This window comes from Panthera uncia (genome assembly GCF_023721935.1).
Source record: "Panthera uncia isolate 11264 chromosome C1 unlocalized genomic scaffold, Puncia_PCG_1.0 HiC_scaffold_4, whole genome shotgun sequence".
NCBI lineage: Eukaryota > Metazoa > Chordata > Mammalia > Carnivora > Felidae > Panthera > Panthera uncia.
The window spans coordinates 85,637,393-85,649,623 of NW_026057585.1; the positions used below are offsets into that span (position 1 = coordinate 85,637,393).

Below are 12,231 nucleotides of genomic sequence, written 5' to 3' on the forward strand. Positions count from 1 at the left end.
TCTTGCTCATACCTCAAGGCCCAGCCTAAGTGCCTCCTTCATAGTCAGTAGTGGAGGTCCGTGCTTTTGCAAACCTGCAACCGAGTCTCCGCACAAGCAGGATCAGTAGGGGTTAAGAGCTCGGGTCTGCATTAGACGGACCTGGGTTTGCTGCCTGGAAGCAGTATAACTTGGGAAAGCTATTCAGCCTCCCTGTGCCTTAGTTTCCTTATCTGTAAACGGGGTCTTCATAGGACCTTCCTCAGAGATTTGTGGAGAGAATGAAGTGACGTACTGTATGTAAAGAGCTTAGTTCAGTGCTGACACAGAGCCAATAATACATCTTAGTCGTCGTTATTCCTAGCCTCATGAGGACACAGCCTGGGTTACATTCTACGCAGAAGTTACTGCTGTGCTGGGCACATAGTAGGTGCTGAGTGAGCACTTGGCAGTGGGTTTTGAGAAGCATGGAAGCTCTCTTTCCTTTCCCCAACCATCTCTTCACCCTGCCCCCAACAACAAAGCAGCCCTTAAACCTTGGCAAAGTCAGGGTAGCACAGTGGTTGGTGTGGAAGACTGAACGAGTCCCTGACAAGGAGATGGGGTGATAAGGAGCAGTGGACATGGGTGGCAGATGACACATAGAATCAACAGGAAGCTAAGAGGAAACCAGCAAGAGGCTCTTCTATGTTCCACCCTCAGCCATCAAGTTCAGCGCTGCCCAGGTCGTTGTTTGTCTCAGCTGGTGATGAAATGGGGGTCAACCAGTCCGTGGGCTTTCCCCCTGTCACAGGACCCCACCTCGTAGGCTGCGGGGATGTGATGGAAGGTCAGAGTCTCCAGGTAAGCGTCTCCGGCTCTGTCCGCACACACCCCTGCTGCTTTTTCCTGCACCATGACTTAATAGCCATTCCGAAGAAACAGAGAGCTGGTCTGGATTTGGTGATAGAGCCCCCAAGTCTGTCTTCCCTGACCTTTTTCTTCGTCTCTCCAGTTAGAAACCTCTCGGTAGCCAGAGATGGGTTCTTTTGCCAGCTAGGAGGAAAGGGGGTGCGGGCTCTGGCTCCAAGGGCAGCTCTCGGGCTTGCGGCCTTATCTTTAGAGCAGATGCCTGATGCTGGGAACGTCTTCAGTCTCCTGCTAATCTGAAGGTATGGGAGGAGGAGCCGTGGGCCATGTGCTATTGGCCTTTGACTCCCTGACCTGGGTTGGAAGACATGCTCCTCTCTCTCCTCTCCTGCCTTCATCCATTTTCCCTCCTGCTTTGGTTCCAGACTTTCCCTCCAACAGTTCCTAGGTGCTTCTCTGCTGGCCCTTAGACTCCCCCTCTCTCTTGAGAGAGGCACATACTTCCTGTTAAGCCCTCACCTACTCCTGTGTAAAATGAGGGTGCTGCCGCTTCCAGAGAACTGCCCTGGGTGATGCCCCCCCACCCCCACCCCATCCAGCACGAGGGCTAATCTCACTCCTGGGGCTCCTCCAGGCCTGGGCTCAGGGCCAGAATTGAAATCTTTCTGATCCAAGCACTGAAAATATTTTGGTGCTCCCAGATGTAATTCAAAGTATAGTCAGCTATTTGAAATCACATAAGCCTTACATGTACGCTAAAAATAAATTTGCTCCTTTCTGGATTTTCTGGGTGCGAAATTCAGGTATATGAATTAGAGCTTAAGTTCCCCATTTTGGTGCCCTGCCCCGCTGGCACCTCAGATACCCTCTGAGTGTGTCTGATGGGAAGTCTAGCAGAGTCAGGCTTCTTGCTCTGAGCAGTTGCTCTCTTCTTTCCTACAGGGGAGCTTCTTTCGACTGTTCTATCCCTGCCAGGAGTCAGAGGAGACCACGGAGCAGCCCCTGTGGATCCCCCGCTATGAGTATTGCACTGGCCTGGCCGATTACCTGCGGTTTAATAAGCGCTGGGGGGGTTTGCTGTTCAACCTGGCTGTGGGTAAGGGCTGGCCTCCCCGCCCCGCCCAGATGCTTTCCCAGCTTCTTGGTTATGTTTCTAGGAGAGATCCCTAGGCGCACACAGTACCATTAGTTTGCATTTTCCAGCCCTTTTGTCACGGGGCGTGCGTCAGCCATTGCAGTGTGGAGAATTGGGAGAGGATTATATACATAAGAGCTTTGGTTATAGAGTTAGATTGTCGTGGATTTGAATCCAGACTTTCGCGTTTACAGTTCTTCCTTAGCTCTCCTCTCTCTGGGGAAAGTCACACTGAGTCATCTACTTCCCCCAAAGGCCCCACCATTAAGAAGTCTACCCACCGCCTTGGCACCTCAGGGGTCGTTCAGTACTTGTTGCATTTATCTTCCCATTTTCTTTTTTTTTTTTTTTTTAATTTTTTTTTTTTCAACGTTTTTTTTTTATTTTTATTTTTGGGACAGAGAGAGACAGAGCATGAACGGGGGAGGTGCAGAGAGAGAGGGAGACACAGAATCGGAAACAGGCTCCAGGCTCCGGGCCATCAGCCCAGAGCCTGACGCGGGGCTCGAACTCACGGACCGCGAGATCGTGACCTGGCTGAAGTCGGACACTTAACCGACTGCGCCACCCAGGCGCCCCTATCTTCCCATTTTCTATTATATTTGTGCTTGCTAGGGAAGAAAAGGGGAAAGAAAAGGTGACTGTTTGCCCTGGACTGCTCAGGGGCAAAAGGTGGTTCTCCAGTGAGGAGGGGCATGTGTCCCCACGCATGCCTGTGCCCAGGCTGCCCTTGGGAATACAGATCTGGGGCAGCCAGAGATTCTATAGCCCATGTCTCTGCCAGGATCTTGTCGCCTGCCTGTTAGCTGGAATGGCCCCTTTAAGACAAAGGATTCTGGATACCCCTTGATCATCTTCTCCCATGGCATGGGAGCCTTCAGGTAAGAGCTTCTGTCCCCCAGAACTTGTCATATTCCTCAACCAGTGACAGCAGCTGAGTCTGAACTTCTTCTCAAAGGGCAGAGGAACAGACATTTCCACCTGCCAGCTGTCTTATCTCCCGTCTGCCTCCTTCCACCTTCCCTTAAAGGCCTTTCCCAAGCCCCTTCCACCTGGTGGAGTCTTTCAGCAGGCTTCTCATGTTCAGCATTTATAATGAAACAAACAACTTTTTTTCTGTTCATCTTTATTTAAACAGAAACATTTATAAATAAACACTTTTAGTCCTCTTTCTATGTAACAGCACGGAAGTATTAGAAAGGAGCTTAAGCCTTACAGAGTAATTTCTTCACTGTATATGGAGGGACAGCTCTGCCATGGCACTGATATAACAGTAAGACGGGCTCACTCCCTGCACGCCTGGAGCTCAGAGCCTCACCTGTGAATCTCAGCCACACCGCCGCCGCCCCCCCACCCCCCACCCCGTGGGAGCCTGGGACAGTGGTAGAACTCTCCGAGCCCAGATTTCATCATCTGTCGGATGGGGATGCTGCTCCCACAGCGTGGTTTGTGAGGATTCAGTTAGACTGGCACCTGGAAGTGTCCACACACGCAGCTCTCTGTTTCCCTATGTCGAGGAACCATGGGATGGTGAATGGTAAGATCTCTCCTACCAGACTTGGGTAGGCTCTGCCTGAGTTTTATAAGTCAGTATCCATTCAGAATTCTTCCTAGGAACCCTGATTTCTACATCTTGTTGTGTTACATAGCTTAATAACTATAGTCTGTGTGTTCCTGTGTAAGTTTGTGAAGATTCTGTCTATAGGTTCATTATCAACATATAAGTCTGGCTTATGTCCTAGAAGGTTACACATCTCAAAGGCATCTATTTTTGCCTCTCCATTCCCTAAACCATTGTCGACACGGTAGCCAGGGAGATCTGTTTTAAAAAGCAGATAGGACCGAGTCATTTCAGCACCTAGAGCAGTGCCTGGCTGATGGTGGGTGCTCAGTGAATATTGTTATATAAATGAACGACTGTCGCTTCTGTATTTAGACTTTTTAATAGTCCTTTGAACTTAATTCAGTTCTTGTCATGGCCTTACGTGGATGCAGGTCCCAGACAAAGTTTCCAGCCTCAGTTCTAACTACTTGCCTCACTCCGGCTCTTGAGACAAACTGACCTTTCACTTCTGTAAAAGCACTATGTTGTTTTCTGCCTCAGAGCCTTTATCTGTGCCGTGCTTTTTGGCTGTTTCCGTTGCCTGAAATATTTGCCGTTCTGCTTCTCTCTTCCTCCTCTGGCCCCCCAACCCCTTCATCTTTGCCTGGCTAATTCCAAATTAACCTCAATGTCTAGTTTGGATGTCACTTTTAGGGACACCCATTCTAACCCCTGCATTATATTAGTTTAATTTTTTCAGTAATGTACTTTCATAAGACAATATCTAGTACTTCTCAGTACTTATCATAATTATAATGAATTAACTATGCGTGATTTTTTTTTTAATTAAAAATTAAAAAAAATTTTTTTTTAATTTATTTTTGGGAGAGAGAGAGAGACAGAGTGTGAGCAGGGGAGGGGCAGAGAGATAGAAACACAGAATCCAAAGCAGGCTCCAGGCTCTGAGCTGTTAGCACAGAGCCTGACGCGAGGCTCAAACTCACAAAGTGTGAGATAGTGACCTGAGCTGAAGTCGGACACTTAACCGACTGAGCCACCCAGGTGCCCACGTGTGATTATTCTTTAAGGTCTGTCTTTTCTACTAGATTGTAATTTCCCTGAAGGCAGAGACCATGTCTGTCTTCTATCTCTTCCAGCGTCTAGGCCAATACCTGGAAAGTAGTAGTCTCCCAACAAATATTCACTAAGTGAATACAAGGGCTATGTTTTGCTAGGTTCTCATTCATTTAGCAAATATCTGTTGAGCATCTGTTCTGTGCCAGCCCCTTGGCATGAGAAGGTGAGTCCTATGGAGATAAACATCAAGGAATTGCATCCACTAGGGGAGCCTAAACGTGGACTCACACAGCTAGCCCATGGCAGGAAGTGGAGAGTAAATGTGGAGATGCGGCTCAAAAGGCAAATAGATGGGTTTCAATGTTGCTTTTTTTTTTTAAACTTTTTAAAAACATTTTTATTTATTTTTGAGAGACAGAGAGAGACAGAGCATGAGCGGGGGAGGGGCAGAAAGAGAGAGAGAGACACAGAATCCGAAGCAGGCTCCAGGCTCTGAGCTGTCAGCACGGAGCTCAATGCGGGGCTCGAACTCACGGGCTGCGAGATCATGACCTGAGCTGAAGTCGGACGTTTAACCGACGGAGCCACCCAGGTGCCCTCAATGTTGCTTTCTTATTCAGTAAATTCAGTACCTGCCATATGCCGGGGCTTGTGCTGGGGTTGAGTATTCAGTAGTGAATAAGATAGAGTCCTTGCCTTCAGAAAGACTGTAGTCTAGCAGGGAAAAAAGTAAGAAACATCCTCATAAGCTCACAGGTATTTTATACAGACAGCAGGTGAGCACATGACTTTGGAGAGTGGTCTTTTTGGTCTAAGAATGTGTATTGAGACTTCACCCCTCAGTTGACCTGGGTGAGCCAATTATAAATACTCATCAATAACCAGAATGAAATTCCTAGAAAAGGGTCGCCTGGGTGGCTCAGTCAGTTAAGTGTCTGACTTCGGCTCAGGTCATGACCTCATGGTTTGTGAGTTCGGGCCCCACATCGGGCTCTGTGCTGACCACTCGGAGCCTGGACCCTGCTTCAGATTCTGTGTCTCCCTCTCTCTCTGCCCCTCCCCCACTCACGTTCCCTCTCTGTCTCTCTCAAAAATAAATAAACATTAAAAAAATTCCTAGAAAAAAGGCAGGGAGGGAAAGGGACATGGTTTCCTCTTGTTGCCTGTGTGGTTAAATTCGGGATTGGAAATCCTTCCAGACCTATGGCTTCCCATCACAGGGAGGAGTATGTGTATTTACATGTTACCTGTTTATTGGGGTGCCAGTGTGGCTCAGGTGGTTAAGCATCCGACTCCATTTTAGCTCAGGTCGTGATCTCACAGTCATGAGATGGAGCCTCACATTGGGCTCTGTGCTGAGCGTGGAGCCTGCTTGAGATATATTCTCTCTCCCTCTCTCTCTCTCTCTCTCTCTCTCTCTCTCTGTGTCTCTGTTTCTGTCTCTCACCTCCCTGCCCCTCCTCCCTCACGTGCTCACACGTGCTCTCTAAATAAATAAACACACAAATACATAATGATGTGCCATTGTTCCTTTGGTTTCCACACAGTCCCGTGAGGTAGGTGGGGGGTGGGTGGGGGGGGAGGGCGGGATGCATATTTTACAGATGACCAGGCAGGCTCTGAAAGGCAGACTTGCCCAAGGTTACACAGTTTGAACTGGGAAAGGATCAGAAATCTCTCTGGCTCTTACGTCCAATGCACTGCCTCCCTTGGAGAAGTGAGAGAAGGTGAGAATCAATTTAATGTCTGTCCTTCCTGACCTTTCTGAATCAGTTAGGATCCAAACAAGTTGTATTAACAGAAGAACTCCAAATAACAGTGACCTAAGCAATATGAAGTTTTTTTTTTTTCTTGCTCAGATAAAAGAAAGCTGGAGGTAGACAGAGATGATATGGTACTTCCACAGTTAAGCAGAGAGCCAGACTTCTTTTATCATCTTGCTCTGCCGTGTGTGGCTTCCATTTCTAAGGCTATCTGATGACCTCAGGTGGCTGCTTTTGCTCCTACCGTGACACCCACAGTCCAAGCAATAGGAAGGGAGAACTTGCCTGAAAGTTCGGTACAACACTGTACAACAATGAGACTAGAAAGTTCTAGTCCCATTGACTAGATCTACTCTGTCCATTATAGTAGCTTTTAGCTGCATGTGGCTATTGAACATTACAAATATGGCTGGTCTAAACTGAGATGTGAAGTGTAAGGTATACACTGGATTTCAAAGACTTCATATGGAAAAAAAAAAAAAAGAACTTAATAGAATATTTCATTAATTCAGACATTCTTTTTATTTAAAGTAATCCCGGGAGCCTGGGTGGCTCAGTCTGTTAAGCGTTTGACTTTGGGGCAGGTCATGATCTCGCGGTGTGTGGGTTTGAGCCCCATGTCAGGCTCTGAGCAGCCTGGAGCCTGCTTGGGATTCTGTGTCTCCCTCTCTCTCTGCCCCTCCCCGACTCGCACTCTGTCTGTCTCTGAAAAATGAATAAATCTTAAAAAAAAAAAAAAAAATTAAAGTAATCTCTACACCCAGCGTGGGGCTCAAAGGTTCAAACTCATGACCCCAAGATCAAGAGTAGGATGCTCTACCAACTGAGCCAGCCAGGTGTCCCTAATTCAGACATTTTGATTATATGTCAAAATGATAATGTCTTGGCTCTATTGAGTTAAATATAACATTATTAAAATTAATTCCACCTGGGTTGTTTTTTGGGGTTTTTTTTGTTGTTGTTGAGTTTAAAACATACATCAGGGTGCCTGGGTGGTTCAGTCAGTTGAGCTGAAATCAGTCTGCTGATTTCAGCTCAGGTCATGATCTCACAGTTCATGAGTTTGAGCCCTGCATCGGGCTCTGTGCTATCAGTACAGAGCCTACTTGGGCTTCTCTTTCTCTCTCTCTGCCTCTCTCTCTGTCTCTCAAAAATAAGTAAGTACACATTAAAATATATATCTACTAGAGAATTTTAATTAATTATGAGGGTAGTATTATATTTCCATTGCTGGGCTGGAACTTAATCACACAGTTAAACCTGGCTGCAGGGGAGGCTGAGAAATGTCATAATTGATGGCATAACTATCTTGAGCTGAAAATCAGATTCTGTTACTAAGGCAGAGGGAAAAATAAGTGTTTAGAGTAGGCAGTGAACAGTGTCTGCCATATTGCTTTTTTTCTGGGAAGTTGGAGGACAGACCAAAAAAATCACATGCTAACTGACAGGGGCAGATTTGCATATTACAGAAATAGCCAGCGTGTCTGTCTTTGAGGATCTGACCAACGAATTTGGGAGACATACAACATATAGACAATAAAAATGCAATTGTCGAAGTAGCCAAACTGTATTGGGGGGTGCTGGAGGAGATAAGTCAAGGTTCATATGGGGTTGAAAACATCATGGATGGATTTCCACATGCTTCTTGGAACCTTGGGGAGACAAGTGGTATGCTGGCCGGAGAAAGTACCTTGAGGAGGGCTATTCCAAAGGAAGCTTCCTCCATTCAATCTTTGGAGATGGTCACTAGCCAAGTATGGTTGGATTGGGGGCTGCAGGTGGGCAATTCTTTTGACCACTTCTCTCTTTCTTCCTTCCTGCGTCTCTAGGACACTGTATTCAGCCTTCTGCATGGAGCTGGCCTCCCATGGCTTTGTGGTGGCTGTTCCAGAACACAGGTGAGGGGACGGCAGTCATAACGAAGTATAATAGATTGGATGCCTGCCGTGGGCTAGGATATAGGCTGGACCCATATTGAGATGGTATTTTTAGTCTTCACAACAACCACGCAAAGCAGGTATTATACTCATTAAAAAAAAATTTTTTTTAATGTTTTATTGTTTCATTTATTTTTGAGAGGGAGGGAGAGAGAGAGAGAGAGAGAGAGAGAGTGCGCGCGCGCGCGCATGCACGGGGGAGGGGCAGAGAGAGAGGAAGACACAGAATCCAAAGCAGGCTCCAGGCTCCGGGCTGTCAGCACCGAGCCCGATGCGGGGCGTGAGCCCACCAACTGGGAGATCATGACCTGAGCTGAAGTCGGTCACTTAACCGACTGAGCCCCCCAGGCGCCCTTATACTCATTTTAAAGGTGAGGAAACCACGGTTCAGAGGTTCACTTGCTGAAGGTGACACTGCTAAATTGGGGTTCAAACCTATCAGTCTTCAATTTCAGGGTTTTTCTCCTCTCCTGTGTATGCCCCCAGATCTTCTTCCCTCCTGGCCAAAGGATGATCCAGGGTATCTTGGCGGAAATGGAGGATTTGGTAAAGGGGAGAAATAAGCTGAAGAGTGTCTTCTTGGTGTCTCTGGTGGCATGTGTATTTCAGGGACGGGTCAGCCGCGACCACCTGTTTCTGCAAGCAGGCCCCAGAGGAGAACCAGCTCACTAATGAGTCGCTGGGGGAGGAATGGATCCCTCACCGTCAGATTGAAGAAGGGGAGAAGGAATTCCGTGTCCGAAACTGCCAGGTAAGCTTGTGCCAGTTGGGGAAGGGAGAGTTTACCTGTCTTCCTCCTACTATAGTCACTAAGAAGACTTTTCACTAACCTTCTGTCCTGAAATCTCAGCCATAGTGGGTCTGAGCTTGCCACATCAGAGAAATGGGGTATTAATCAAGACTTTTACAATTGCAGGTGACAGAAAGTCCATTTAATCTCGTTAGGCCAAATGGAGACTTGATTGGCTTATCCAGGCAGTTGTAAGTGGGGCAGGACCACGGGAGCCAGACAAATACGGTCAAGACCTTTCTTTCTTTCTCATCTCTGCTCTGCTGGTTGGTCTCGTCTGCAAACTCGCTTACCTTGTGAGGTTAGAACCATAGCTCGTGACAGTCTGAGCTTGCATATGTTTCACCTCCCCCTCTGAGAGAATTAGGCTCTTTGGGGGTTGTCTCCCAGTCATCATACCTGCCTCAAGCTGCAGGTTGAAAATGAAAAACCCTGGGGGGAGGCTCCTAGACTGGGGAGAGATACCCAAATGGGAAATTCCCATCAGAAGTACATTGATAGACTTGAGGGGAGCACAGTCCTCAAAGGTCAGGGTTAGCGGGCAAAGTAGGAGCAGATAAGTGCTAGACAGACAAAAGCAATAGATGTATGTTGTTGATAGGCACGTAGAATCCAGCACTAGGTTGATTCAAAAACACTCTTGCTCCTTTTGTGTTCAAGGTGCTTTCATATGTGTTGTCTTATTCGGTCCTCTTGACACCCCCGTGGGGAGGTGGGTAGAGAGTCTGTATGGCAGTGCTGACTGCAGTGAACTGTTAGGTGGTGCTTATGTGAGCTGCTAGGAGGTTGCTGAGCCTTTCTCAGGATGTGGAACCCACAGTGCTTGCTGAGATGTGGGTGGGAAAGCTATCCCTGCATTCTTCCTTGGCTCTGTCGGAGAGTGAGATCCCTGCTGGATGATTGTGCGGCGTTCCAGCTCCCACCAGGACTGTCTGTGTTGCAGGTGCATCAGAGGGTAAGCGAGTGTGCACGGGTGTTGAAGATCCTGCAGGAGGTCACTGCTGGGCAGATCGTCCTCAACATCTTGCCTGGCGGGTTGGATCTGATGACTTTGAAGGTATGGCAGCCATTGGTATGACCCTGAGCACACATATTCATCAGGACTTTTTTGGTGACAAATAACAGAAACCTAACTCATTAGCTTAAACCGAAAGAGAATTTATTGACTCAAGTAAGTGGGAAGATCCAAGGCAGACAGGCTTCAGGCCAGTGTAGCTAGATCCAGGGTCTCAGACATTGTCATCAAAGCCCTGGCACTCTCTCTACCTTCTCCTGGCTCAGTTCCACTCCTGTGTGTGTGAGCTCCATTCTCACTGCACAGCCCCCCCCCCCCCCATTAGACAAGAAAGATGTTGCTGGCAGCCTGAACCTGTGTTTTTTTTTTTAAGTTTGCTTATTTATTTTGAGAGAGAGAAAGCACAAGCAAGGAAGGGGCAGAGAGAGAGGACGACAGAGGATCTGAAGCAGGCTCTGCGCTGACAGTAGAAAGTCTGACACGGGGCTCAAACTCACGAACCACGAGACCATGACCTGAGCCGAAATCAGATGCTTAACCTACTGAGCCACCCAGGCGCCCCACCCCAAGCGCTTTTTCAATTCAGCTCCAGATTTAACAGGAAGAGAGATTCTGTTGCCTCCACTATTCTGGGAAGGCCGTGGCCCTGCTTGGGTTACTTGTCCCTTCTAGATCTATCACTGTACCAGAAGGACAGTTGTTAAGTGGGGCAGATAGATTGGCCTGCCTCGGTTCTACCCCCACTTCTGGGTCAGGGGAACCTGAGCACCAGGACTGGCAGCCCTACAGGGCCACACGGATAAGGAAGAGATGTTTCGGTCCCCAGAGGAAGGGCTGTCGAGCCACAAACAACCTGCGTCCACAGCAGGCTAATTCCTTCCCTCAAGGGGATCTCGGAAATCCTCCCAGGAGGATAGAAACTGTCTTGGCTATGGAATCTGCTGCCTATGAAGATACATTCCCAACCCCCCTATCTTTCCCACCTGATTTCAAAAATAGCTCAGGCTCTATTTAGACCACCAAGAAATCACACAAAAGCATGAAGAAAAAAATAGTTTTTTTACATTTTGATGTTTGTCCTTCCAGTTCTTTTATTTATCTATCTATTTATTTACTTATTTATTTTGAGAGAGAGGAAGCCTGCAAGCAGGGGGAGGGGCAGAGATAGAATCTTAAGCAGGCTGGTGCTCAGCACAGTCTCCATCTCACAACCCTAAGATCATGACCTGAGCTGAAATCAAGAGTCGGACACTCAACTCACTGAGCCACCCAGGTGCCCCAGGCTTTCTAGTTCTTTTAAAATGCATAACGTATACGTATACATTTTTAAAAGCAATAATGTTATCATTTAATACAAGCTTTTGTATGGCCCTTTTTTTTTTTCCACTTAGCAAAATAGTCTGAATGTTGTCTTATGCCAGTGAATATTTTCTAGGGCATCATTTTTAATAGCTGTGTAATATTCCATTGCATAAGTGAGAATGGTGTATGTATATATATAAAAAAATAACAATTACTACCTTATAAGTACTTACCGTGATGAGAGCCCTTCGCACAAACTTATGCGGGAAGTATTATCTCTTTACATAGAAAGAAACCAAGGATCAAAGAGACTAAGTATCTACCCAGGGTGACACAGCTAAGTAAGTGGTAGGCTCAGGCTTCAAACTGGGGCTTTTGGATCCCAAAGCCTGTGCTGTGTGCCCCAAAACATTACTACAAAGTACCTTTTAGGGGCACCTGGGTGGCTCAGTCAGTTGAACATTCGACTCGATTTCAGCTCAGCTCGTGATCCCAAGGTCATGGGATTGAGCCCCACCTCGGGCTCTGCACTGAGCATAGAGCCCTGCATGAGAGTGTCTCTCTCTCTCTCTCTCTCTCTCTCTCTCTCTCTCTCTCTCTCGCTTTTTCTCTCTCTCTCTCTTTCTCTCTCTCCCCTCCCCCACCCCTCTCCCCCCACCACTCTGGCTCTCTGTATAATAAAAATAAATGAAAAAGAAAATACCTCGTAAAGGCTCTAGTAGCGTCTTCCAGGGCAGAGTATCTGCCTGGATGCCCAGTTGGCAAGGCAGAGATCTGAAGCGCTTTACCAACTATTTGATGTATGTCATCAACCCCCACTAGACAAGCAGGGTTCTGGGCA

The 12,231-nt window shown here is 47.4% G+C and overlaps 1 protein-coding gene across 3 annotated transcripts in view; it reads left to right on the top strand.

Moving 5' to 3' along the window:
• PAFAH2 (platelet activating factor acetylhydrolase 2) overlaps positions 1–12,231 on the top strand; it is a 50,766-nt gene that overhangs the window by 6,792 nt on the left and 31,743 nt on the right. For 2 of the 3 annotated variants that reach the window (XM_049617745.1, XM_049617742.1), the window contains exons 1-6: positions 41–822; positions 1,771–1,924; positions 2,748–2,844; positions 8,176–8,244; positions 8,893–9,034; positions 10,017–10,130. In XM_049617745.1, the coding sequence (XP_049473702.1) occupies positions 667–822; positions 1,771–1,924; positions 2,748–2,844; positions 8,176–8,244; positions 8,893–9,034; positions 10,017–10,130 (732 nt within the window). In that variant the 5' untranslated portion in view covers positions 41–666. Of the gene's footprint in view, positions 1–40; positions 823–1,770; positions 1,925–2,747; positions 2,845–8,175; positions 8,245–8,892; positions 9,035–10,016; positions 10,131–12,231 lie in introns of those variants that run through there. The other variant, XM_049617744.1, reaches the window with a different exon arrangement.